This window comes from Stegodyphus dumicola, chromosome X2 (genome assembly GCF_044657685.1).
Source record: "Stegodyphus dumicola isolate Sdum_Otavi_A_Nest chromosome X2, ASM4465768v1".
NCBI classification, from domain to species: Eukaryota; Metazoa; Arthropoda; class Arachnida; order Araneae; family Eresidae; genus Stegodyphus; species Stegodyphus dumicola.
In genome coordinates this window covers 145875319-145900693 of record NC_140781.1, presented here as the reverse complement: position 1 = coordinate 145900693, position 25375 = coordinate 145875319, and the positions used below count along the sequence as shown (strand labels likewise).

The window sequence follows — 25375 nt, the reverse complement described above, 5'->3', positions numbered from 1 at the left end:
TGCTGGAAGGTTAAATTGTTGAATGGGGCTGTGAGTGTGACGGGATACTTTACACCGTTGACATCTAATACATGAACGAGTCCATTCTGTGATGTCTTGGTTCATCGCTGGCCAGACAAATCTGTCTGCGATCAGCATTTTGGTGGCACGGATTCCAGGATGTGCCAAATTGTGCAAGGCATTAAACACTTCACGTCTAAAATTGACAGGAATATAGGAACGTATTCTATTGTTCTCTATGTCACAGTAAATTTTAAGCGTTGGATCAATGTGCAGCGGTTGTAACTGAAGGGAGGTTTGTGGATTTGAGATTAGGTTCTTGAGTTCCTCATCATGCAATTGAGCTTTTGCAATTTCAGAGAAATCTGGGGTAGTGAGGTTGATATTGTTTACCCGAGACAAGGCATCAGCGACACAATTATCAGTACCAGAGACATATCTGATATCTGTACTAAACTGGGCGATGAAATCCAGATGTCGAAGCTGACGAGGAGAACATGAGTCAGAGTTTTTTCTAAAAGCGAAGGTTAATGGTCGATGATCGGTGAAAATGATGAAGTCGTGTCCTTCCAAGTTGTGCCGGAAGTATTTAACAGCACAGTACACAGCAAGTAGCTCTCTGTCATATGTGCTGTATTTCCTTTCTGCAGTAGTAAGTTTTCTGGAGAAGAATGCCATTGGGGAAAGTCCTTTAGTGGTATGGGCTTGAAGCACTGCTCCTATGGCCGTGTCAGATGCATCTACCATTATAGAGAGCTGATCACTAGGTGAGTGATAAGAAAGTGTGGCTGCATTTGCCAGATCGTGTTTGCATTGCACGAATGCTGCAGATGCAGATTCAGTCCAAGGGACAGCTCGTTGATCATTTTTTTTGCTATTCTTCAGGAACTCATGTAGGCAGGCTTGTGTTTTTGCGGCATTTGGCAGAAAGCGTCGGTAGAAATTTAACATTGCTAGAAAACGCTTCAGTTCAGAGATGGTTTTGGGCTGGGGTAGGTCGTTAATTGCTTTGACTCTTTCCGGTAAAGGTTTGACTCCATTCTGGGTAATAAGACATCCAAGAAAGGAAACTGAGGGTTGACCAAGTACACATTTGGATGGATTTAGTTTTAATCCATGATCTTTAAGGCGAGTGAAAATCTGACGCAGATGTTTAAAATGTTCTTCCGCATCTGTAGATACAATCAGGATATCATCAAAATATGGGATGCAGAAATCGAGACCAGACAGTACTTGGTGTATGAAACGCTGAAATGTTTGGCCAGCATTGCGAAGGCCAAATGGCATATATAAGTACTCAAAGAGACCAAATGGTGTAGTCACTGCGGTCTTGGGCACATCTTCAGCATGTACTGGGATCTGATGATATGCTCTGGCAAGATCGAGGGTAGAAAATATGTTTGTTCCATGAAAAAGATGGGTACAGTCTTGGATATGTGGGACTGGATATCTGTCAGGGACTGTGACGGCATTAAGTCGACGATAATCTCTACAAGGCCGCCAGTCACCATTAGACTTTTTAACCATGTGAAGTGGACTGGCCCATGGACTTTTAGATGGCCGAATGGTTCCCTGTGCTAGCATGAATTCAAATTCTTTGCGAGCAGCTTTTAGCATCTCTGGAGAAAGACGAGGAGGCTTGGAAAATACAGGTGGGCCATGTGTTTCAATGTGATGATACACTTCTGGCTGATGAGTATGCTGCCCTGATTTGGATGGGTTTAAAATGTCAGGGAATTCTGCTAATAACCGATGAAACCGTGTGCTGCCCGATAAAACACTTATGTTGGTAGGTACATTCGATATGTGAGAAGCTTGGCCCTGTGATGTCAGCTGAGTTGTAGCATCAATTAAGCAATTATTCTTGACATCCACTAGAAGGTGGAAATGTGTCAAGAAGTCGACACCAAGAATTGCTTGAGTTACATCAGCAATAATAAAAGGCCAGTTGAAAGCCCGGCGCAAGTTTAAATCAAGTGTCAATAGTTTGGTGCCGTAGGTTGCAATTTGGGTACCATTGGCTGCATACAGTACAAGTTTATTAAGTTGGTGAGCATTTGTTTTAGTTCTCGGGAGCACTGATATGTCAGCTCCAGTATCTACTAGAAAACATAACTGAGTTGAACGATAAGCCAGTACTATTCTGTCGATGTGGCGGACATTCTGTTGGCCAGCAGAAGACCGCCCATTTAGTTTCCCGCTTGTATAAAAGTGCATGGAGGGGCACACTTGCGAGCTTGAGAGCCGAAATTCATATGATAAAAACATATCCCACTTGTGGGATCTTTGTACTGCGTTCGAGTATTGTGACGAGATCGATTCCTGCTTCGAGCACGAAATTTATTACGTGGGCCCTGATTTGATCAATTATATCTCCGTGAAGCATGAAGACTTGTAGAGAGTTCAGATACTTTTTTGGTCAATTCAGCCACTTGTTGTTCGAGGGATGAACTGGAAGGTGCAGCATTAGCAGCACTGACATAAGCTGGAGTGACAAGTTCATTAATTTTGTCAGCCATTGCTGCTAAACGGGTTAGATCTTCATTGGAAGCAGCAAGAATTATTTGTATGTTATTAGGGAGACGCGAAAGCCATAGTGACTTCAACAAGTCGTCACTAAAATACAGGCGTCTCAAGACCAGAAGAGGAAAATGCGTAACCTAATGCTGATTGGTTATTACAGGTCACGTGGTTTTCTTTCCTTTGGACGTCAGCATTAACACTAGAACTTAACTGTGTAAGTTTACCACTTTTGGCGAAAATTTAATATTTAGAATCGCCAAAATAAAAACGCCATATCATAATTGCTAGTTGCATCGTTTGTGATGAATTACCAAAATAATTCATTAGTAAGATGGGGAATATTAAAAGGAGCAACAGTTTGCTTAAAAATTTACATTAAGGTTCAGAAGTGGTGTCAGTTTTTTCAAAGTGAGCCAGAGTCAGGCCTAAATGTTAATACAACATTTTGTTTATTTAACACTGTTTATATTATATTGTAGTTCATTAGTTTGCGATGTGCTGTTTACCACTTTATGAGATGAATATATTTCAAAGACTAAAATCATATTTTGATATTCAAAGTAAAGATATGATCACATTAAAATTGAATATATAACGCATTTTATAACATATGGAATTATTTGCATGCATTTCTCGGGTCATAATTAAAGAATTATAAAACAAAATTAAGAATTCAAGTGTGAACAGGCATACCAAACAGTATATTTGAAGTACTATATTACACAGGAATTATATAGAAATTGATTTGAAATAACTGGGTTTGTATTATAATAAGTAAGTTGCAATGACAGGAATATTATGGTAATGCCATTGTGAATTAAAGTATATTTCTGCCATGCAATACTTTTGCAACTGATGTCAAAATTAAAATTGCTATATTTTATAACTGCAGACTGGTTTAATAGTTATAAGTGTATCTACTTATAATTTCCATTAGAATATCATTTATGTTATTGATAATTTGTCAGTATGTTTTCTGATGTTAAGGAATTACATATTAACATATTGTTTATTTTGAAGATACAACTTATGTACCTTTTTTTTTTTTTCAAATCCATTTCACTTAATAAATAATGTGAGGCATTTCAATATATATTCTTTCACAAGATATTTTGGCCCTGTTCTGTTATCGGAACCAGATTCAGAAATGTACATATCAGAGTTGGCCAAACTTCATTTCAGTAAGCACGTTTGAATTCAGGAATGTTCGAGAGCTACATTTAAATTTTCTAAAAGCCACAAGTTCATATTTACATCATTATAGAAGTAGTGGAGGAGGTTCTAAATAGAAAGAAATCCCTGATAACTTTGTAAAAAGAGTCTAAACTAATTAATTACTTCCTTTTAGACACTGAATAGTTTTAGTTTACCATATTTCATACATATATTTTATATGCATGAGCCGCACAAATTGCCTGCAAGAGCCGTATAAGGCTCGCGAGCCGCACATTGGCCACAATTGGTATATATATTTTGCATGTGCATATATATATGTATGCATACACACACAAATAGACATGCACATATATATACATACATACAATCAATCCTCATAACAGAAGAGTATCAATATTTCTAGCAGCTGCTTTCTTAATTTTGCATGAAGTTATCCTGGTTATGAAATCTCATTTTCATATTTGTTCAACTACCTTTCTTCTATAATTCAAGGTAATTTCATATGTTGTATAAAAATTAAAAGCAGTTTTATAGAGTGTTCGTAATATTATTCTTCATGTCCACCTGTGATTTTTTAATATTGTGAATTCATTGTATTCCTGATTACTTGTATTTACATTCCACAATAAAATATGAGCATATAAAAAGTGTGGTTTCATTTTGGCATGAATGCAACTTCAGTACTTGGTTTAAATTTCACGAAACTTTCCCGAGTCAATAGGTGTTTTTCTAAAATTAATACCATAAATACTTAAATATACACTTATGCATTATTTCATTTAGCCTGTTTATATTATAGACTTTTAAAAATTTAGTACCTTATTCATATTCAGTTCTTGTTCTTCATTTTTAATCTAACTGATATGCAGTTTGAAGTTTGCTCACATGGTATCAAGCTTGTAACAAATTGGTTAAATGTGGTACTTTATGGTGTATTTTCAGCTATATCTTTAAATTATAATGTTTTTTAAATGTAGGGTTATGAAAACTATGTCAGTGCTTGCATTGTTATAGTATTCTGTATTAAGAATTAGTCAACTTTTTATATAAACCAACAGATTTTTAACATCTGAGATAAGTATGAGTAGTGTGCTCTCAAAATTTTTTATCGCTTAATATTCAAATTTGGCATCTTCGCTTATTTGTTATCTGATGAAAGGTTTTTACTTGTTTCATTCTCGTTATTCTCCATAATACAAATGAAATAGTTAAAATTATCTTTCAAAAAATTAGCAAAAATATACAAATTTTATTCAGCTTTATTTTCTTAAAATAAACACTTGCATTTATGCTGGAAATAAAGCAAAGATAGCAAATTTTCGTTATTTCATATAGCCCACCAGAGGCCGAGCGGTTAAGACACTGAACACTGGTAGTTCGGTCCGAGGTTCGAATCCTGTGAATGGGCTGTCTGCATGGGCGTTTTCATGGTTTTTCCCATGTGTAACGTGTATACGAGCCAGTTTCCCTTAGAAAGTCCTCCACGAAGGCATCCCTTCCCTTAGGCAGATAGCCGTAATTAAATAAACCAAACCAAAACCATTATTGATCTTCATCAGTAACTAATAATAATATATGTAAAACAATAATAATAATTCATAATAAATTCTCCTGGTCAAAAGACAAAAAAAAAAAAAAAAAAAAAAAAAAGTTAAAAGTGAGACATTGAAATCAAATTATGAGCCATACTGTGCACTTTTATAACAACTTTTCCATATTAAGGAACAAGTAGTACAACAAATTATACATGGCAGTAGATAAAAAAAATAAGTTGCATTTTTTGTTAAATTTTTATAAGACATTATAATAAAAATATACAAATTGCACCCACACAGAAAAATAATCTTAGTTGTTAAAACTATAGTGTTCTGAAATTATAAGTTTTATAGTAATTAATGTATGCTAATTTTTTCAAATAAATGTATATTTGTGTGCTGAAACAGCTTAAATTAATAATACCATATATATGTTTTTTCAAATAAATGTGTGTGCTGAAATAGCTTTAATGAATAACACCGTATTCATTAAGCTATTTAATTTGAATATAAAAAGTTTAAGGGCTATATACAGAAGTCACGTAATATATTTTTCTTATTTATAATTGAACTAAAGAACAAAATAAGGAAAAGATCATTACAAACCTTGTTTTTTATGGAACTCTAAGTTTCATACATTTTATCATGTTATTATAATTATGGCGAGTCTTTAATCTTAATCTTAAAGTGACTTAAAACTAACTTAAAAGTGAGATCTTAAATCTCCTGTGGTGAGAAACAGTTCCAGACATCCTACTTCACTGAATTTAATATTTTTTTCACATTACGTTATGAATGCATATTCTGTGTTTGCTTAAAATTGATGATGAATATGGTGTAACTTTAGCAACGGTATCTTTGTGCATACGTTTATGTGCTTTTAAATATCTCATCACATAGAAAGATGCACTGCAAGATTTGCATTATGTTTAAATATCTATATAATATGGATATGTTTAAATATCCATCTCAGTAATAAAAGCAAAAAGAAAGAAAGCGAAGTGCAAGCTCTTTGATTTAAACAAACTGCTAACAATTGACGAGATACGCAGTTGGAGGAGAACTAGAAATAGAGCCAACAACGTTTCAGGACTGTCATGTGATATAGTCAATGACAGTAAAGATAAGCATTTTGCGTTATCTATCTTGAGATGCCTGTTGCAGCATGGCTCTAGAAACTTCTGGATGAATTGGTCACAGGGCTTCGAAAATAGGTTTTCGTGTCATAACGAACTTTGCATTTATCTTGCATAACACATCCTGCAGAGTATAAATACGGGTCTGAGAACAAGAGAGCTTGTGAATCAGGTGCAGACTTTGCAGTTAGCTGAATTACAAGTTAGTGTTTATCCTGAGAAAGTGATTTAGGAAACTTTAGAATTTATTTCATGAGCTAAAAGTGAATTGCTAAATATCCCTATTCTCCTTGATTTGTTTTCAGCCATTTTTGTTCTGTGTGTAATAGTATTGTGCCTATTCTCCTAATAAATTGTTCATACCATCCTGCTTATCTGGACTCATTATTTAAAGAAACATCAGCAATCCTATCACCTAACTGGACAATGATTACGTATATGATAAATGTGTAATTCACATTTACAGTAGAATAGTTATTATAAAGCATGACTTTATAAATAGATTTAACGTATGCATAGATTAAGTATAGGATAAATGCATAGCTTAGATATACAGTAGAACAGTTATAACAATTTTATTAAATTTATAATAAGATACATAATTAAATTAAAATGAGACATCCAGATTAGTTACATAAAAATCAAATAATTTGTTATAAATACACAAATTTTAAAAATACTTAAATAGCATAATTTTCTTAAACATTATTTAGTGACTTTTCTTTTAAACTTTTGGCATTCAATTCACTGCAATACAAATGATCATAGCTGGGATCTGAATTAACAATTAATTGATTTAATAAAATAGGTTTGGTATTATTTTTTTCTGCTGTTGAAGGATTTCCAAACTGTACTTTTTTACACACTTTTCGTTTTTTAACTGAATAAAATCTCTTTTGGGGAACAATTTTTTTATTTGTTGGTTCTTTTGAAACTGAAGCATGTGCTTTATCTAACAAAGGAACTTCTAATAAATGTTCAATTACATTTAAATGCTTTTTTATTTGTGTAGCAAGATTAATGTCCATATTTTCAATGCAGTTTAATTTTTCAGAAATTGAAAATGAAGATTGAATAAGTTCACTAATGCATGTTTTACTTACTGTTAAAGATTCATAATTATTCCTAGTAGGTATTCTGTTTAGAGGGCCTATATAAGGTTCTGTCTTTTTTTCAGACATGATTACAAAATGTATATGTTTACACATATTATTTAAAATAGAATAATCATGGCATGTACATTTATAAGCTTTTAAACAGCATGAACAAAGTCTACAAGTTATGAGGCATAAATCATTACAAACATGATCTCTGATAATTTTATAAGAATTTTCTCCCAGTTCTGATGAAACTTCCCATACATCATCTTTTTTTACACAGTTAGCATTTAAAAGCTCAGCAGCTTTATAACGTTGAAATGTTTTTGTTGTCTTCTTTGTTATTTTTCCTTTCTGATATTTTATGTAAGTGTCAAACTTTTGATCATTGACAAGATTAATTAACTCGATGATACATTTATCAACCCGTTTGGTTTTCTTCCCATCTAAATAAATATATTTTAATTTCCGATGAAATGTTTCAACATACATATTGGTGTTGATTTTAGCCCCTTTTCTGAAACAGTATGCCCACATTTTGGCTCTTTCAAAATAGTATGTCATAAAATATTTATGGAATTCTCTCGTGTCTTCATCTTCACATAGTTGCTCAGAAAATGTTTCTAACATTTTGTTGAACATTTCTTCATCTAATTCATACATTAAAGTTTTTAAAGTTTTGTACACTGCTTGTCTTTTATGTTTTGGCACAGAATTCAAATGACCTTTCCATGCTCTGTCCACATGCCAAGCACATAATAATTTTTGGCAAGAACCAAATGTATGCTCCCATGCATTATAGAACATGGGAGCATCATCGCTCATGAAAACCTTTGGCTTGATATCAATGATCTTTTTGATGCAGTTAAAAAAGTTTACCAAAATTTTTTCTGATACTGTTGATGATATTAAGAAAACAACTGGTATGCCCTCTTCATACTTATCAACGACAAGCAATGTTACAAGTTCAAATCCATAAGCAGAAATTCCATGTGTAGAATCAATACAGATTCTATCATTACCAAATTCTATCAACATTTTTTTTTTTTTTTTTTTTTTGAAATTCTGTCATTATTGCTAACATGAAATCATTTTCGTTTACATTTGCATATTTTTCTCCTTGACGTTTATACATCAGAACGGGGTTGAATTCCATTTGCGACATCGTATTAACCCAGGACCAAACACTTGTCTCATCATCTGTTAAAATAAATCCTTTAGAATTAATGCTCAGACCAAAATCCCTCTTAATGTTATGCAGGTCTTTTCTCGTTATTAACTGTTTTGTTTCAATATCATCTCTCGAAGAGAATCTTGCATCTTGCAAAATTCGTTTCTCTTCCACCCCCTGCAATAATTTAAAAAGATAATTAGGAGATAAAAATTATATATACTATATGCAAAATAAAGTTTTTCATTTATATGAACTTGAAAAGAAAATTTTATATTATTTTATACCTACTAAATATGAATTCCATGCAAACAATGGTATGATATTAGAATATCAGCTTGCAACTGAAATTTTTTTTTAATGAACATTTCATTGCCCTAATCAATTCTTTCAACAATATATAAAATAGTAAGTGTTTTGAAATTTGAACATCAACTTAAGGAGTACAGCAACTGAGACCAATATTTATCCAGCGCTTTTTGCATTTCTGCCTTATAAGACACAAGCAACGTAAGTTGCAATGTTTCAGGAAGTGAAATGTTGGTACCCTAAGTAGAAGCCGGACATTATAAAATTTGATTTTGAAGCCGCAGCCATCAATAGCTGTATGTTAGATCAATAGCTTATTAGTTAAAATACTAAAAGAAGAAACACAAAAAAGTGTCTTTTAATTTGAAAGCCAGAGAATTAGGCGACCCTGAAATAACAAGGAAAAAAGCATATGTAAAATTGGATGAAAGAATTAAAAACATCCTAAAAGAATTCGAAACATCAAACAATTTAGAAAAATGTCTAAAATCTTTAAGTTTTGTAACTAGGTTGGACTAAATTGTAAATTATATTTATGCCTTTATAATAAAGGATAGCTAGTATTTATTTACTAGTATCTGTTTTGTATATTTTACTTCTAATATTTATTTTTACTTACATTAATGCAGCTAATTAATTTTATGGTAACTGCACCTGTTCTAATATTTGACTCTAAAATACAGTTTTCCACAAAATCCCTGAAATTTTTATTTTTATTACATTTTATATTTACACAAAAGTTTTTATTTTTATTACATTTCGCTATGTTTAAAATGCATTCGCACTATAATATCATAACAATTTAAATACATATAAATAATTAAATATGATTGGCAAAAATGTATTTATCATTGTAATTCGATAATCGAGTGCAAAAACAGAGAACATCGGTAAAAGAGATTTGCCACTTAAAATACTGTTTTAAATTATATTTGCAATTTTTAAAAGTATTTATTTACTTATTTATCTGCACCCTTTATCTGTTCTAAGATGGGGAAAAGATGTGCAGCTCTAACCACGATGAGTTTCGAAGTGTCTGCTCTGATCGCGAAATTGTACGTGTCCGCTCTGGCAACGTCCGGTGTAGCCACACCACCTGTTCACAAATGTGACAATAGATTACTGGCGAAAACTCTAAACTGACTATTAGCTCATTAGTATAATATAGTTACTGAAAAATGTAAATATCATGACAGATGTATCTTATATACTAAAAACTAATGGAATAAAAAAAGTATCTTTAAATTTACAAATATGCCTATACAGTAGATTAGTAAGAAATATGATACTTAATTTAATAATAAGAAAAACAATTGTTACAAATCTCAGGTTACTTAAATATAGATAATTAATCACTTTTATATAAATATTTAATATGCTGTTCATAAATACAAGAGAAAACAATTTACCATAATTTTAAATCAGGCAAAATATTAATCTTAGTTTCATCTAGATTTTGAATCAAAGGCTCATTTCGGATACCCGGCTCTTGGCTGAATTTGGCGAGTTTTTGGCCGCCATCTTGGATTTCGAAATGCGCTTTCCGAGGGAAGTGGACAGGGAAAACAATTCTGAACTGCCAAAGGAAAAATTGAACTTACCCTTGTTCATGTTGACATGATGACGCCTGACATTCCCTATTTCTTCGATGTTGTACAACATAGTTAATGTTATATTACTAAGCATGATATGATAACTTACTAATTGTAATTCAGTCTAAAGTAATAGAACAAGAAATTTTAATTAACGTGTACTTTAACGAGTGAAATGTTTTGCATGAAACGCTATAGGGCGAAGAAGTACTTACGCTCAAACTGTAAACAATCGATTTAAAAGAAAGCTTCCAACCTAAAAATTTGACTTGCATGTAATTTCGGCATTATATTATTTGGCATTTAAATTAATAATGAATTTATATTTAAATTAATTATGTTATGCAGGTAAGTGTATGATAGTTAAACATGATATATATGGATGAGAAATGAAAAATTAGAACATTTATTAAGGTATTTGTAATATATGCTAAGTTCTTTTTAAGAAACTTATTTTTCAGTATATAGCACTCATTTTTTTTTATTAATTAATCAATTTGAACATATATTTTCTATTTTTCCCTGTGTTAGAATTTCAACTTTTTTTTAATTAATCAATTTAAACATACATTTCTTAACTTATTTTTCAATATGCAAGAATTTCAACTCTTTTTAATTAATCAATTTAAACATATATTTCTTAACTTTTGTTTCAATATGTAAGAATTTCACCTTTTTTAATTAATAAATTTAAACAAATATTTCTTAACTTATGTTTCAATATGCTAGAATTTCATATTTTTTAATTTATCAATGTAAACATATATTGCAAAATGAAGGTACTTACCCCTAGATGACATTGCTTGTACAATCTTTGTCTTCTTAAATTATGTTATGTATATTTATATAAAAATTTCACTTTTTCACTAGAAAATTTTTATCCAGGTTCTCACAGTTTCACCTTTTCACAAGAATATTTTTATCCAGGTTCTCACAGTTTCATCTTTTCACAAGAAAATTTTTATCTAGTTTCTCACAGTTTTGCAAGAAAATATGTATCCAGGTTCTCACAGTCAACAAGTTCACAAGAAACTGTGTATATGATAACCAGGGCTAGAAAGGGGGCATATGTCCGTGGGCACATCATCCAAGGAAGGCCAAAATGATGTTACGAATTTTTAGAGTTGAATGTTTTCCATTTTTGGCCAGTAGTCGGGAGGGGCACAAAATCTTCAGTTTTCCCTGGGCGCTGAAAACAGTAACTATGACTCTGCTGATAACTTATAAAATTTCATTTTTTCACAAGAAAAACTGTTATAGATTCATTCCTTGTTAAAATCCAATACTTCGTTTCACTGAACTCCACTCTTATAGATCGAGGCCTGTTCATCAGATCTGAAAAAGAACAATTTTTACAAGCATTTTGCATTTTGAAATTAGAAATGATTCCATTTCCACATCACCTTAAGACTTACACGTACTTAACAAAAGAAAAATCTTTTCTTCTGCTTTTTGACTACTCATTTTAATTGAAGCATTACCAAATTTTGTAAATTAGAGTTTTTATAATTATATTTAAATCAATTATTTATAAAAAATATTTATGCGGGTATTATCATATAATTTCATTTAAAAAATAAGCACTATTTTCACATTACATGACGTTACATGCAGGTTAAAGTGATTTTTAATTAAATCTAAATTTGATAAAAAAATAGAAACAGTAAGAAATGTGATTAATGATATTAGTGAAACAAAATAGTTACAAATAATCCCAATTTTTAAGCTAGTACGTGTAAGACTAGGAGGTAGGAATCCTGATGCGTTTTTTTTTACGAGGTTTCGCCAGGAGCCATAATCCTCTAATTTTAATGTGTACACATATATTTTATATTACTTACCATTCAGCACCACATTTTGCAGTTTTCAGCAGTATTACTTGGCAGTTCACTATTTGGAGTTTTTTGTAGAGAAAATATCCATGTTGTATATGTTCAGAATACAAGATAAATAAACAAGATTTTAAATTTCATGATCGTCGAGATTTCCTGTGGTGGCAGCAGTTGCTCAGTTCCTTCGCTTTCAGGTGTGGCCCGCATCAGTCGTTTCAACTCCGATGTGTTTCTTGAAAGAAAAACCTGGCTATACCCCCAGGTACTGGGTTTGTCATCCGAGTTGATTTCTCCATCTGCTTCTTCCCTCGTCTAAGTGGCAGCAAAATGTCATTTTTGAAGTCCCTAAACAAAATATCCATATTATGCATATTCAAAATACAAGATAAGTAAACAAGATTTTAAATTTCATGATCGTCGAGATTTCCTGCGGTGGCAGCAGTTGCTCAGTTCCTTCGCTTTCAGGTGTGGCCCGCATCAGTCGTTTCAACTCGGATGTGTTTCTTGAAAGAAAAACCTGGCTATACCCCCAGGCACTGGGTTTGTCATCCGAGTTGATTTCTCCATTTGCTTCTTCCCTCGTCTAAGTGGCAGCAAAATGTTATTTTTGAAGTCCCTAAACAAAATATCCATATTATGCATATTCATAATACAAGATAACTAAACAAGGTTACGATAATGAAAACATAAGTTAGCGTATATATAAACACTTTTATTAAATGTTTTAATATTTTTTCTAAAAGTGTTCTTTCTGTTGTTTAGTTTTAATCTTTTGTTAACTACATACTCTTTTTAACTAGAAAATAATAATTGAACATAGTACAAAAATACACAATTACCACAAAAGGGTGGCAAGTTTAAGAAGTTAATAATGTAAGATTGAATCCTTATATTTAAAATAATAAATAAGTGGTAAAATTAAAATAATAAACGTAGTATGAAAATACATAATTAAAATAAACAGGCTGGAAACATTAAAAGTAATGAATTCACCTGTATATTTTCTGACTGAAGATTCATTTCTTTCCATGATTCATTTCTCATTTCTGCAATATTCTTTACCTGAAAGGGGTGATAAATTATCCTTAACAATAAAATGTTTTCTGGTAAGAAGTAGGCTGGAAACCTTTAAATTAATCAACTCACCTCTATGTTTGTCAATTTATCTGTCAAAATTAATTTTCTTCTTTCTTTTATTTATTTTTTTGGATTACCTAATTTGCAATAAAGTTTTTTTTACTGAAAAATAAGTAGGTAAACTTATACTAATAATAACTAAATAAATTTTAAGTTGCTTTTACTGAAGAAGTAGTATTAAAATAAAGTGAAGCAATAATTTGAAACATAAGCTGTGAATGGTTAAAATTTTGTCTTACCTCTGTCATAGTATTTCATGACATTTTGGATCTGCAGCTGTGAAAGAAAGTTTATTTTAATGAAGGAATAACAAAATATATGAAGAATAGCTCTCACGTCAAAATAAAAGTTGAGAATAACTGAAATACACATTTACCTCTTTCTGTAAAAGATATGCAACATTTTCGCAACATTTCCATCCTTTTGTTTTCTGGGCTCTGTTTTTTGGTTGAATTCTAAAAGGAAATAAAAAATAACAATTTCATGTAGTGAAAAACAAATAGGTATTAAATCAAAATTTGTGGACCATCTGAACATTTACACAAATTATAGTAAACAATTTACTTGTATGCTTTTCTTATCATTTATTCCAGTTTTAAAACTTGGTCTGTGTTCCCTTACTCTGAAAAATAAGCACATAGATTATAATGGTATGTAATTTAATATTTAAATGCAATTTTTGTATGTATATATATGTAAATAAATAAATTATGTCAAAAATAAAGTTATATTTGTTGGTTTTACCCCATTTATCATCATCTTCCTGAATGAATGGTATATCATCATCTTGTCGGGCTGATTTCTTTGGAGGCATCAGGTCCTCAATTCCTTCGCTTTCTGATGTTGGTTCGTCCAACATTTTAAGTTCAAGGCCGACTTTTCCATGGCCTGGATACACAGCTTTAATGTCCTGTAGAAACTGAGCAAGTCTTTCTCCATCATAAGTAAAGGGCTTCAAGCGGAACCGCCTGTAATAATGTACAGCCATGTACTGTGTGCAAATATCATCTGTTCTCTTGCTCTTTATAGACCTCTTAAAAAGTTTGTTTTCACCCTCAAGATCATTTATAGTGTTCTGTTTATCATCGGGATCTACGGATACGCCTGTAAATAAAGGATTAATGAATGTTAAGGATGAAAAACAAAATGTCACTCATTAAAGAAAAAAGACACATATTTACCTTTCTTGTGATTGGTAGTTTTATGTGTTGCTGCCGGAAATAAATTTTCTATCCTTTTATATTGTGGAGCAGAGTCAGTGTATATGAAGGTGGTTTCTGGGTGAACATGATGTTTAATGTAAGGCCATAAATGCCTTTTGCTTTTTCCATTAACCTTGAAAAATAATCCTTCTTTGTCTTCTCGACAGTAGATGCCTAAAACTACGATGGTCATATTTTTGGTGACCCTGCCGCGGTTGTACTTGCGGCGGGTCAAAAATGTTTCATCAATTAATATAGATTTTCCTTTACCACCTAACATTCTGCTATGATGAGAGGCAAAAATTTCGCATACCTCACGACAATATGATAAAAAGTCAACAATAGTCTCATTTGCAATTACTGGTAATTTTTGCTTTTCCCTCCATAGCTTTAGCTGCTGATTTATGTAGCTAAAACTGTGATCTAGAACAAAGTACACAGTTATGACTAAAGCTTCCCTTATTGGGATTTTTGTACCTTCAAAAAAGGTGTTTTCAATGGGGTTAATCATGCCAGAGCAGTTGTTGCGATTTCTCAGGCTGCAGACCCAACGCCATCCCAGCTTTGATTCCTTTCTCTTGTTGCTTCTCATTGGTGCCTGGCACTTGGGGCAAGGTGGTGCCTCATCCTCTCTGGGAAGAAGTCCAGCATCGGTGGCAAACTCGAGTGCAGCTGCCTCTGTATTAATTAAATGCATGTCAGTAATTAAACAGAAATATTTCAGTTTTTCATGCAAAGAAGCCATATTCAAAAAAGTCAGTACAGTGACAGAAATAGTTTAATGAAATTTATTGTTAGAAATTTCAGAAACTTGGCAATTATGCAAAAGTCAAAATTATCAGAAATAAAAAAGTTTAATAAAGATGAAAAGTAATTATAAGTTTAATTAAACAATATTAGTTCATTATAGGAAGATAGAGAAGTGAAAAGTTCAAACTAGAAAGTACTGTTACAAAAAAAAAAGGAAAATAAAAATAATAGTAATGATATGTATCTATGAAAACAAAGTATTAAAACAAATTTCAAGTGAAAAATAATATTAAAAAATGTAATGGATGAAAATAGATTAAAAGTAAACTTAGCTTTGGCAAAGTCCAAACCACGTTTTCACGTAAGTACCGAGGTACTGATTTTTTTCAGTACCTGACAGACAAACAGACAGCTGCACGGGCTTAACCGCGGCAAAATATGATCGCGAAAAATCTTCTTTTTTAAATTTATTTAAAATATTTTCGGAAAAAAAAAATATTTTACTTTACAAATAAATGTTTTTCGGTACATATGTTTTTTAAAACATTTTTAAACAGAGATGCAGAAGAATAATAGGTATTGTTATTTTTGTGTGCAGATATGCGTGCGTGATGAACTAAAAAATGATTTTGAAGGTTTCGTGGCATATTTATCCTCTCAAAAATATGCAACTTGCTCAACTTTTCGATTTTATTAAATTAAATAAGGCCTATCGATTTTTTTTTTTTTTTTTTTTTTTTTTTAAAGCACTGACAATGAAAGCTGTTATGTTCTATTTTTGCGTTTTTATCCCAAAGCGCGTTAGCCCAGAAGGGCTATTAATTTCGTTTTCGCATTTTGCGTTGAACTGTTTCTACCGAATATTATCGCTGTGTGTTATATTTAAAGATATTTAATAATAAAGAATCAGCATAAATATACGTATGTTTAACGTACATAACATTTATGCAGATACTGTGATAAAACAACGGTACCTACAGCTATGAAATTTTGAATATGTACGTCACCACCCGAATATGGGCATCTGAAAGCTCAAATTTGTAATTTGTTTTATTAACTATTTAACATTTTGTAAAGCATTTATGTGTTTTTGATTAAGAAACTCGACGATTTCTAAGCGAGCAATGGCAACACTGTTCGGCGCAAGACTGTCTATCGGAAATTCTAAAGATGTGCTCTTCTTTTAAATGTTTTGTCATATTGCTGCTTAAGAGAGAAGACAATTCGGATGTACAAAATTTAAAGACCGCATGTCTGTTGATTTTGAAAATTCATTTCCATTGAATTTAACAATTGTTTTCAGTTGGCGAGAGGTATACATCTCTGTTGTACACTATTATTGGTAACCTTTAATTGTTGGTTATTTGTTACATTTTTTTGTCTTTCATATTGCCCTGGCTGCATTGGAAATTTCGTGGTTTTCCTCGTGTGTATACGAGCCAGTACAATTACACTAATGAATCATATCACTTAAATAATGTGAATAATTATAGAATTATTATATAAGTGTAGAATAATTGGGTTGGTTGTTATGTTCACGAGTTGTGTGTAAATGCGTGGCTTTGTGTGATTATGTAATTAATTAATGAAGATTTCAGCAGCGGCCTGGCGGTAAAGTGTGTGAGCACTGGTAGTTCTGTCCGAAGTTCGAATCCCGCTAATGCGCCGGTTGCTTGTTATGTTCACGAGTTGTGTGTAAATGCGTGGCTTTGTGTGATTATGTAATTAATTAATGAAGATTTCAGCAGCGGCCTGGCGGTAAAGTGTGTGAGCACTGGTAGTTCTGTCCGAAGTTCGAATCCCGCTAATGCGCTGGTTGCTTGTTATGTTCACGAGTTGTGTGTAAATGCGTGGCTTTGTGTGATTATGTCATTAATTAATGAAGGGTTCAGCAGCGGCCTGGCGGTAAAGTGTGTGAGCACTGGTAGTTCATCTCATTACACATATACTAGCTACGCATATATACATTATAGACAGTGGTGTAACTAGAATTCTTGGTCCCGTATGCAAAATAATTTCCTGGGTCCCTAAACCAATAAATTTAATGTGCTTAAAAATAAAAATTAAACTAAAGAAAAAAAACGTGAAAAGTAAAAAAAAAAAAAAAAAAAAAAAAATCAAGGATTCCTGGAGCCAATGTTTTCATGATTTTTATCACATCTGGATTAATTGTTAAAAAATAAAAGCACGTTCTCAGGGAACCATTTGAAAGTTATGTAATATGAAGAAAGAATAAAAAGGAAAATATTTCCCCTTTGCTAACTGGTGAAATGCAAATTTGCTTTAGTCTGGGTATTTGACGTCAGATGATTTTAATTCTGTAATTTAAGACTTTGTGTGCGTGCGTGTGAGTGATAGATAATTGATATTGACAGACAAGATAATTGATAAACTTACAGAAAAAATATTACATCAATAGATAGTAATCTGTGATTTTACTCAACTTACGAACATAATTTATGCAATAATATACAAGTACATTTGTTAAATATAAAACATATTTATCATAAACTTCATAAAGAAAACTATTTGAATATACAATTTTAGTAGAAAATATGTAATATTTTTGCTGTCCTTTTAAAAATCCTTTTGGTACACTTAACTACTTGAATACATTTTTATAAAAAAACATGAATGCTAAAGATTTTTCCTGTTTCTTTTTAATTTTCCCTCAGCCCGTACTGCTGTTCTTCTCTAATTCCCCCCCTCAATAAGTGTAATTAAAGCACTGGTGACCGAAATTCATCATAAAGACAAAAATCTTTTTTATTAAAATTTGCGTCTCCTAACCTTCATTTCCGCAAAATTATTTATCAATACCTGGACGTCCATTTTCACAGCCATGTCAACTTCAACGCTCAATAGTGATAGGTTTAACAACCGATCTTGTATCATAGTGTTTCTTAAATATGTTTTTATTATTGAAAATGACCTCTCGCTCGTGGCTTTGGTTACAGATAATGAATGATAAATACAATATAAGTTAATTGCACTCCCGATTAACTGCTTGTCATGTCATAGTATTTTACCATTGCTAATTTAGCTAAATCCTTAACGGATTTCAAATTTTGGATATCTGTTCTGAAAGTATTTATAAATAATAAAAGTTGTACTTCCAGTACATTAGCAAAGTCTTCTTTATATTTTTTTCTGTATTTTTGAAACATTATTAATAATTTCCGTATTTGTTAACAATGACAAATATTCGTGATTTTCCGCATGTGTTTCCGCATGTTTATGAAGTATGTTGTGGATGCATATGTGAATAAAGCGGGCACAGCCCGCTTATACCGCTGAACACTGGTAATTCGGTCCAACGTTCAAATCCCGGCTAACGGGCTGGCTGAATGCGTGTTTTCTTGATTTTCCGCATGTGTATGATGTTTGCAGTATCTTCTGGATGCATACGTGAATAAAGCGGGTGCAGCTCGCGCAAAACCGTTTAACGCTGGTAGTTCGGTCCAACTTTCGAATCCCGGAAAACAGACTGGGTCCGTGGGTGTTTGGGTGATTTTACGTATGTGTACCGTGTATGCAGTATCTTCTGGATGCATAGGTGAATAAAGCGGATGAATCCCGCGAAAAACCGTTGAACGCTGGTTATTCGGTCCAACTTACGAATACCGGCTAGCGGGTTGGCTGCATGGGTGTTTTCGTGATTTTACGCATGTGTATTGTGTGCGGAGTATCTTCTGGATGAATACGTGAATAAAGCAGGCGTAACCCGGTCAAAACCGTTAAACGCTGGTAGTTCGGTCCAACTTTTGAATCCCGGCCAACAGGCTGACTCTATATGTGTTTCAGTGATTTTCCGCATGTGTATTGGGAATGCAGTATCTTCTGGATGCACAAGTGAATAAAGCGGGCGCAGACCGCGCAAATCCGCTGAACACAGGTAGTTCGGTCCAAAGTTCGAATCCCGGCGAGCGGGCTGCCTGCTTAGGTGTTTTCGTGATTTTACGCATGTGTGACGTGTATGCAGTATCTTCTGGATGCGCACGGGAATAAAGCAGGGGGAACCCGCGCAAAACCGCTGAACCCTGGTAGTTCGGTCCAACTATGGCATAACGGTGATATTTAACATAGGAACTCTTATACACGTCAACAATTAAAAGCGGGCTTCAGCCCGCTCAGCTGGCGGGCTTGCCCGCTAGTTATTAATAATTTCCGTATTTGTTAACAATGACAAATACGGAAATTTAAGTTCCAAAAATGAAAACATCATTGCGATTTTTGTTATTCCAGTCATTCTGTATTTTAACTGAGTATTTAAAATGTCGAGAGCAGCATAAAAAACTGTTACTTTAAAAGACATTTCGGAATTTTCAAGCCTGTTATCCTCACATAACTCATCAATATTTTCTTGTTTTTATTTTCTTCTATTTTTCAAATTTAGTTTCTATGTCCCATTTATTTTATACACAAAAATTTGTATATAAAATTTGTATATAAATTTGTATATTTGTATTTTTGTGAATATACAAGAATTGTATATTCAAAACTCTGCTTCTTTCATAATGTCTTCAAACTTCTTTCTCATATCTTGAATATTAATAGAACGGCTTTTTACATGTTGGTGAGCTCCATTCAAGTCGATTGATTTTCGATTGTCGTGTCGATTGATTGATTGATAGATCCTGCAGATAGAGCGCAGGACGTGTTTAAAAAATTTTGTTTTTAATTTTTGGCATTTTGCCAGAAATGTTTAATAATTTGTAGTTAAGCTCATCGACACAACGTATATTTCAAGATGAGAACGCACACTCTGTCACATGGATTTTAAAAGTAGTACACATAAATACTTGTTTTATACTTTCCTAAACAAGTATAACGTTTAGTTAAAATAAAGTTGTATGAAACAAGTTTTGCGTACTTTGCAGAGAAATGCGCAAAACTTCATTTAATGAAAATAGGTTTGTGGTGGATCAAAAAGCAAAAATCAGTTAGGAAATGCGGATATATTTTAGGAGCATTAATATTTATGATTATTGTTATCTGCTTTATTTGCATCTTGAAAAACTATTAATGTCTCGGAAATTAATGACCTCAGATTTCCAGTTTTTACGCTGCTTATAAATTAAGCAGTATCAATTTTTTTATCTATCTATCATTAATTTATTAAAGACAAAAATATAAAAAAAATAAATATAATGTATGGGAACATATATTAACGGAAGCTATTTATGTCTTAGAAAAGTTATGCAGTGGTTCTGAAATGAAAGATAGTAATGTACAAAGGGATTATATGAGTGAAAATCGCTTCATTTATTATTAAAACGTATTAAATAAATTTTTTAATTTGCGAAAATTATTGAAATATTGTAATAACGGGGGAGAATTCTTTTCTGAAATATTCCATTCGTTTGTGTGGTGAAAATAGCAATGTAATTCGCGTTCTTTCAAATGTTGAAATGCAACTTAAAACTATTAGGTCCAACGCTGCCACTGATATGCTTAATATTTTCAGTAATTAATTTATCGAAATTTACGAAGTAGTATATACTTTTAGTTGTGTGATACCATTTTTATTATCATTATTATATTATTATTGACGGTTTCACGTACTGAATGCTGTAGAAAGTAAATTAAAAGCAAAAGTAAAGTAAATTGTAAAATTTAATTTCAAATAACAATTAGAAAGGCGTTCTTGCCCTCCCGCTTATTAGTGTAAATAACAGAGAAAAAATCTATCTGCCTTTAACTTTGCCATTTGGTAATGTCAATCGTACTTCTAAATCCAAACTTTTTCTGTCCCTAACCATGCCTCTTCGTGCGACTGCACAGGTTGCAAGTACTGTCGTTTATTACATTGTGAGAACTATACATTTAAACCTGCAATTTCTTCCTTATTTAATGATAGTAAGAGATTCAAGATATGAAAAAAATTAAACGCTACGAAATGACTTGCAAAGTTCATTCCAAATTAAGTATCAGAATCCTGCCTAGTTACTTCTCTGATTTATAATTTTCGAGTTGTGATTGCAAAAAGAGGAACATTTCCTTAAAGGGTGGGTCGCCTTTTTATTTGCGTACGCTCCGATCAAGTAGGAGACACCGAATTTACATACATTAATTTATTATTTACATTAATAATTTATCATTTATTTAATTATCCGTTTTAATTCTAAAAATAAAAATGAAAAGCAAAAGGGAATTTAAATTTTTTTTTATTGAAACTCCAATTACGAACAATATATGTAAAAAATGAAAAGCAAAAGGGAAAAACATAAAAATAATAATTAATCTTCTTATTATATTTAATTATCCGTATATATGTAAGAAATGAAAAGCAAAAGGGAAAAAAACATATAAAAATAATAATTAATCTTCTTATTATATTTAATTATCCGTATATATGTAAGAAATGAAAAGCAAAAGGGAAAAAAACATATAAAAATAATAATTAATTACATTATTATTTATTTATAATTATCGGTTTTAATTCCCATTTAACATTATTATCGGTTTTAATTCGCATTTAACATTATTATTTATTTATAATTATCGGTTTTAATTCATATTTACCATTATTATTTATTTATAATTATCGGTTTTAATTCGCATTTATGCATTATTATTTATTTATAATTATCGGTTTTAATTCGCATTTAACATTATTATTTATTTATAATTATCGGTTTTAATTCGCATTTAACATTATTATTTATTTATAATTATCGGTTTTAATTCGTATTTACCATTATTATTTATTTATAATTATCGGTTTTAATTCGCATTAATTCGCATTTATGCATTATTATTTATTTATAATTATCGGTTTTAATTCGCATTTAACATTATTATTTATTTATAATTATCGGTTTTAATTCGCATTTAACATTATTATTTATTTATAATTATCGGTTTTAATTCGCATTTAACATTATTATTTATTTATAATTATCGGTTTTAATTCGCATTTAACACTATTATTTATTTACCTACGCTCCGATCAAGTAGGAGACGAACTTCTCAACTTCTAACCACGCAGCAGAAGCGAAGAAAAATGGTCACGTGACCTTCAATATGAGCACACAGAAGTTTTCCCTAAATCCCTCCCGATACTTCAGCATTTTCAAGGTCCCTCTTCTTCAAGAGAATTATCCAAATTTATATTAAAAGCAGTTGACAGAGAAACACAAACATTGAACCATTCAGATAAAACAGTAATGAAATATAACAAATTAAGATATTAGAATTATAAATGTGTTAATTCCTTCATAACACATTTAGAATTATAATATCTTGGTTTTACATGCTTCATTATTATTTTCCACAGCAGACAGTGTTACGTTCATCTTTACTTTGCTCTACCCACTCCTTCCATTTTGCAAAAGTTTTGTACTCCTGAAGAGATACCTGTGTCTTATTGTCCTCAAAGCTGATAATTTTATTTAAAATTATGCAAATTAAGTCTGCTGTTAAGCCTAATTTTAAATTTCACACTCGCGTGTTTCTCTCCCAATCTGAATTTTCCATGAATGATTTTCGTTATCAACTTCATTAATATTAAAATTCATTCACTTTTGGAATTTTGAACCACCTGTATATTAATGACAGCTAGAAAGGCTCCAACTGCATAAGTAATTATAGTTTTATTTAAGAGAAATTAATACAATCAAAATACGGTCTAACACATAACTTGCCTGCTATACTTTGCTTTTCTTGTTTAGGAATAGGGAGATGACAAAGGGATTTTTCATGCTTGTAATGTTCTTTAAAATATACAGCTTCAAAACGATTGCCAAAATCTTTTAGTATGACAGTAGCTGTGCAAGAGAAACCTGTTTTGGAAGTCCCTTGTGCTTTTAGCTGTCTTTCACCTTTGCCTTTTGCTTTGTATGTCCCACTTCTATTACAGCAAAACAGCGTCCTGGTGTAATTTTTATGTTTCTGCCCAGATGAATCTACCACAAAATGAGTCTTTGTTTTTCTTTCTTCATCCGATAGCCATGAATAAAAGTCTAATAAATAAATAAATGTATAAATTTTCATAATAAGGGCATCTGATTAGTAAATAAAAATATGCAGATTGCAGCCACACAGAAAAATAATCTTAATTGTTAAAACTATAGTGTTCTGAAATTATATGTTTCAAAGTAATTAATTTGTTAATTTTTTCAAATAAATGCATATTTGTGTGCTGAAACAGCTTAAATTAATAATACCATATATATGGTGTTTCTTCAAATAAATGTATTGCTGAACTAGCTTTAATGAAGCTATTTAATTTTAATGTAAAAAGATTAAGGGCTATATACAGAAGTTACGCAATATATTTTGCTTATTTATAATTGAACTAGGAAAACAAAATAATAAAAAGTTCATTGCATACCTTGCTTTTTTTGAAACTCCAGTTTTATACATTTGGTCATATTGCTGTAATTATGGCAAGTCTCTAAGTGAGATATTAAATCTCCTGTAGTAGAAAATAGTTCCCGGCATTCGTCTTCGCCGCATTTAATATTACTTCGCCTTATATTATGGATACGTATCCTATGTTTAGCTAAAGAATTTTTTGTACAAAATTGCTTCGTACAATACGTACACGAAAATGGTGCAACTATTATTTAAATTCGTGTATTCTTTGTGCATGCGCTTTCAAATATCTTTTCGCATAAAAAGATGAACTGCAAGATTTACATTTAAACATATCCATTTTGATAATAAAAAAAAGCAATATCCTTGATTTAAACAAACCGCTAACAATTGGCGAGAAACACAATTGCAGTTGGCGAAAAACCAGAAATAGCGCCTAAAACCAAAGAATCTCTTACAGATTCTTTGCCTAAACGTTTCGGGAGTGTCACGTGGTATACAGCCAATGACAGTGAAGATAAGCATTTTCCTCTTCTGGTCTTGAGACGCCTGTCACTAAAATGGCTTCCTGCCAGATCACGCATTCGTGACAGCAAGTATGAAGGTCGCTGATCTCCAAGTTCAAGTCCTTGTAGTAAAGTACGTATTTTTGAAGATTCACTTTCTGAATAGATTTCAATGAGCCGCTGTTTCAGTTTGGAGTATTTATCACAATCAGGTGGTTTGAGAATTAAGTCATGCACTGAATTCAGAATATCAGACTCAATTGCTGCAACTACGTGGTTGAATTTTGTAGAATCCTCACTAATGCGAGCGATAGAAAATTGTGCTTCGATCTGAGCGAACCACAATGAAGGGTTGTTTTTCCAGAAAGGCGGTGGCTTCACCGCAACGCGTGTGATTTGTGGCTCTGGTGGAATATCGTCGGGCATACTGATAGATAATTTTCACTTTAATTAATAAACACTTATCAGCACAAATATTGTAGCAAGATGATACACTATTGATATTTTGCCATAACAATAAATATTTTAACCATGCATAAAAAATTTACGTAATGATACACACACAAATAATACAGGGTCAGCAATTACACACACAAATAATATTTTACCGAAATGCATTTGAAAAGAAACCCCTATTTGAGAAAAAAAATGATGCGTTCATTTTGTATTGCGCACACACAAAATCACCACTTCACACTGCTAAGGCACTTTCCAAGGAAAAAGGAAATCACTCCTGTAGCACGTGGGAAAGAAATTCACTACTTTCGAACACTGAGAAAAGAATTTTGCCGTAGCACGTTGCACAAAAGTTACTGATGTGGCACATTTAGCGAAAATCACTGTTGTAGCACATTTGTCGTTGAATGATCGAAGAATTATTGCACGACTGGCGAAGTCAGCGGAACGGAACAGATCACATTGATGATTTGCTGAAGCTCCTTGCGATGATATGCACGACTTTGAAAAAAACACAAGCAATATATATCAATACATCTAGAAATAATTGAAGGGGTACGTTGTAGCATACGTTTAATGTCCATATTCGTTGTTATTTTTAGTCAGTTCTTCAGAATGCCTTGGATGCACGTGG

General features: G+C 32.0%; 2 protein-coding genes and 1 long non-coding RNA gene across 5 annotated transcripts; all 3 read right to left on the bottom strand.

The window, feature by feature from the left end:
• Nucleotides 1–6921: 6921 nt before the first annotated feature.
• On the bottom strand, nt 6922–8657 carry LOC146992942 (uncharacterized). Its single transcript, XM_085809672.1, has one exon. The coding sequence runs from the start codon at nt 8503–8505 to the stop codon at nt 7069–7071; it is 1437 nt and encodes a 478-aa protein (XP_085665798.1). The 5' UTR covers nt 8506–8657; the 3' UTR covers nt 6922–7068.
• Nucleotides 8658–13381: 4724 nt separating this feature from the next.
• LOC146992941 (uncharacterized) lies at nt 13382–14391 on the bottom strand. 3 transcript variants are annotated; one of them, XR_015039144.1, is made up of 5 exons: nt 14253–14391; nt 14073–14130; nt 13885–13963; nt 13748–13784; nt 13382–13585 (listed from the first exon to the last, which is right to left on the bottom strand). It is a non-coding gene; the product is annotated as an uncharacterized LOC146992941 (long non-coding RNA). The 3 variants fall into 3 exon arrangements; XR_015039142.1 differs by lacking the exon at nt 14253–14391 and having other exon boundaries at nt 14073–14243; XR_015039143.1 differs by lacking the exons at nt 13382–13585; nt 14253–14391 and having other exon boundaries at nt 13737–13784; nt 14073–14243.
• Nucleotides 14392–22873: 8482 nt separating this feature from the next.
• Nucleotides 22874–23892, bottom strand: LOC146992940 (uncharacterized). Its single transcript, XM_085809673.1, has 2 exons — nt 23796–23892; nt 22874–23424 (listed from the first exon to the last, which is right to left on the bottom strand). The coding sequence occupies exons 1-2, from the start codon at nt 23833–23835 to the stop codon at nt 23060–23062; spliced, it is 405 nt and encodes a 134-aa protein (XP_085665799.1). The 5' UTR covers nt 23836–23892; the 3' UTR covers nt 22874–23059.
• Between the last annotated feature and the right edge of the window lie 1483 nt (nt 23893–25375).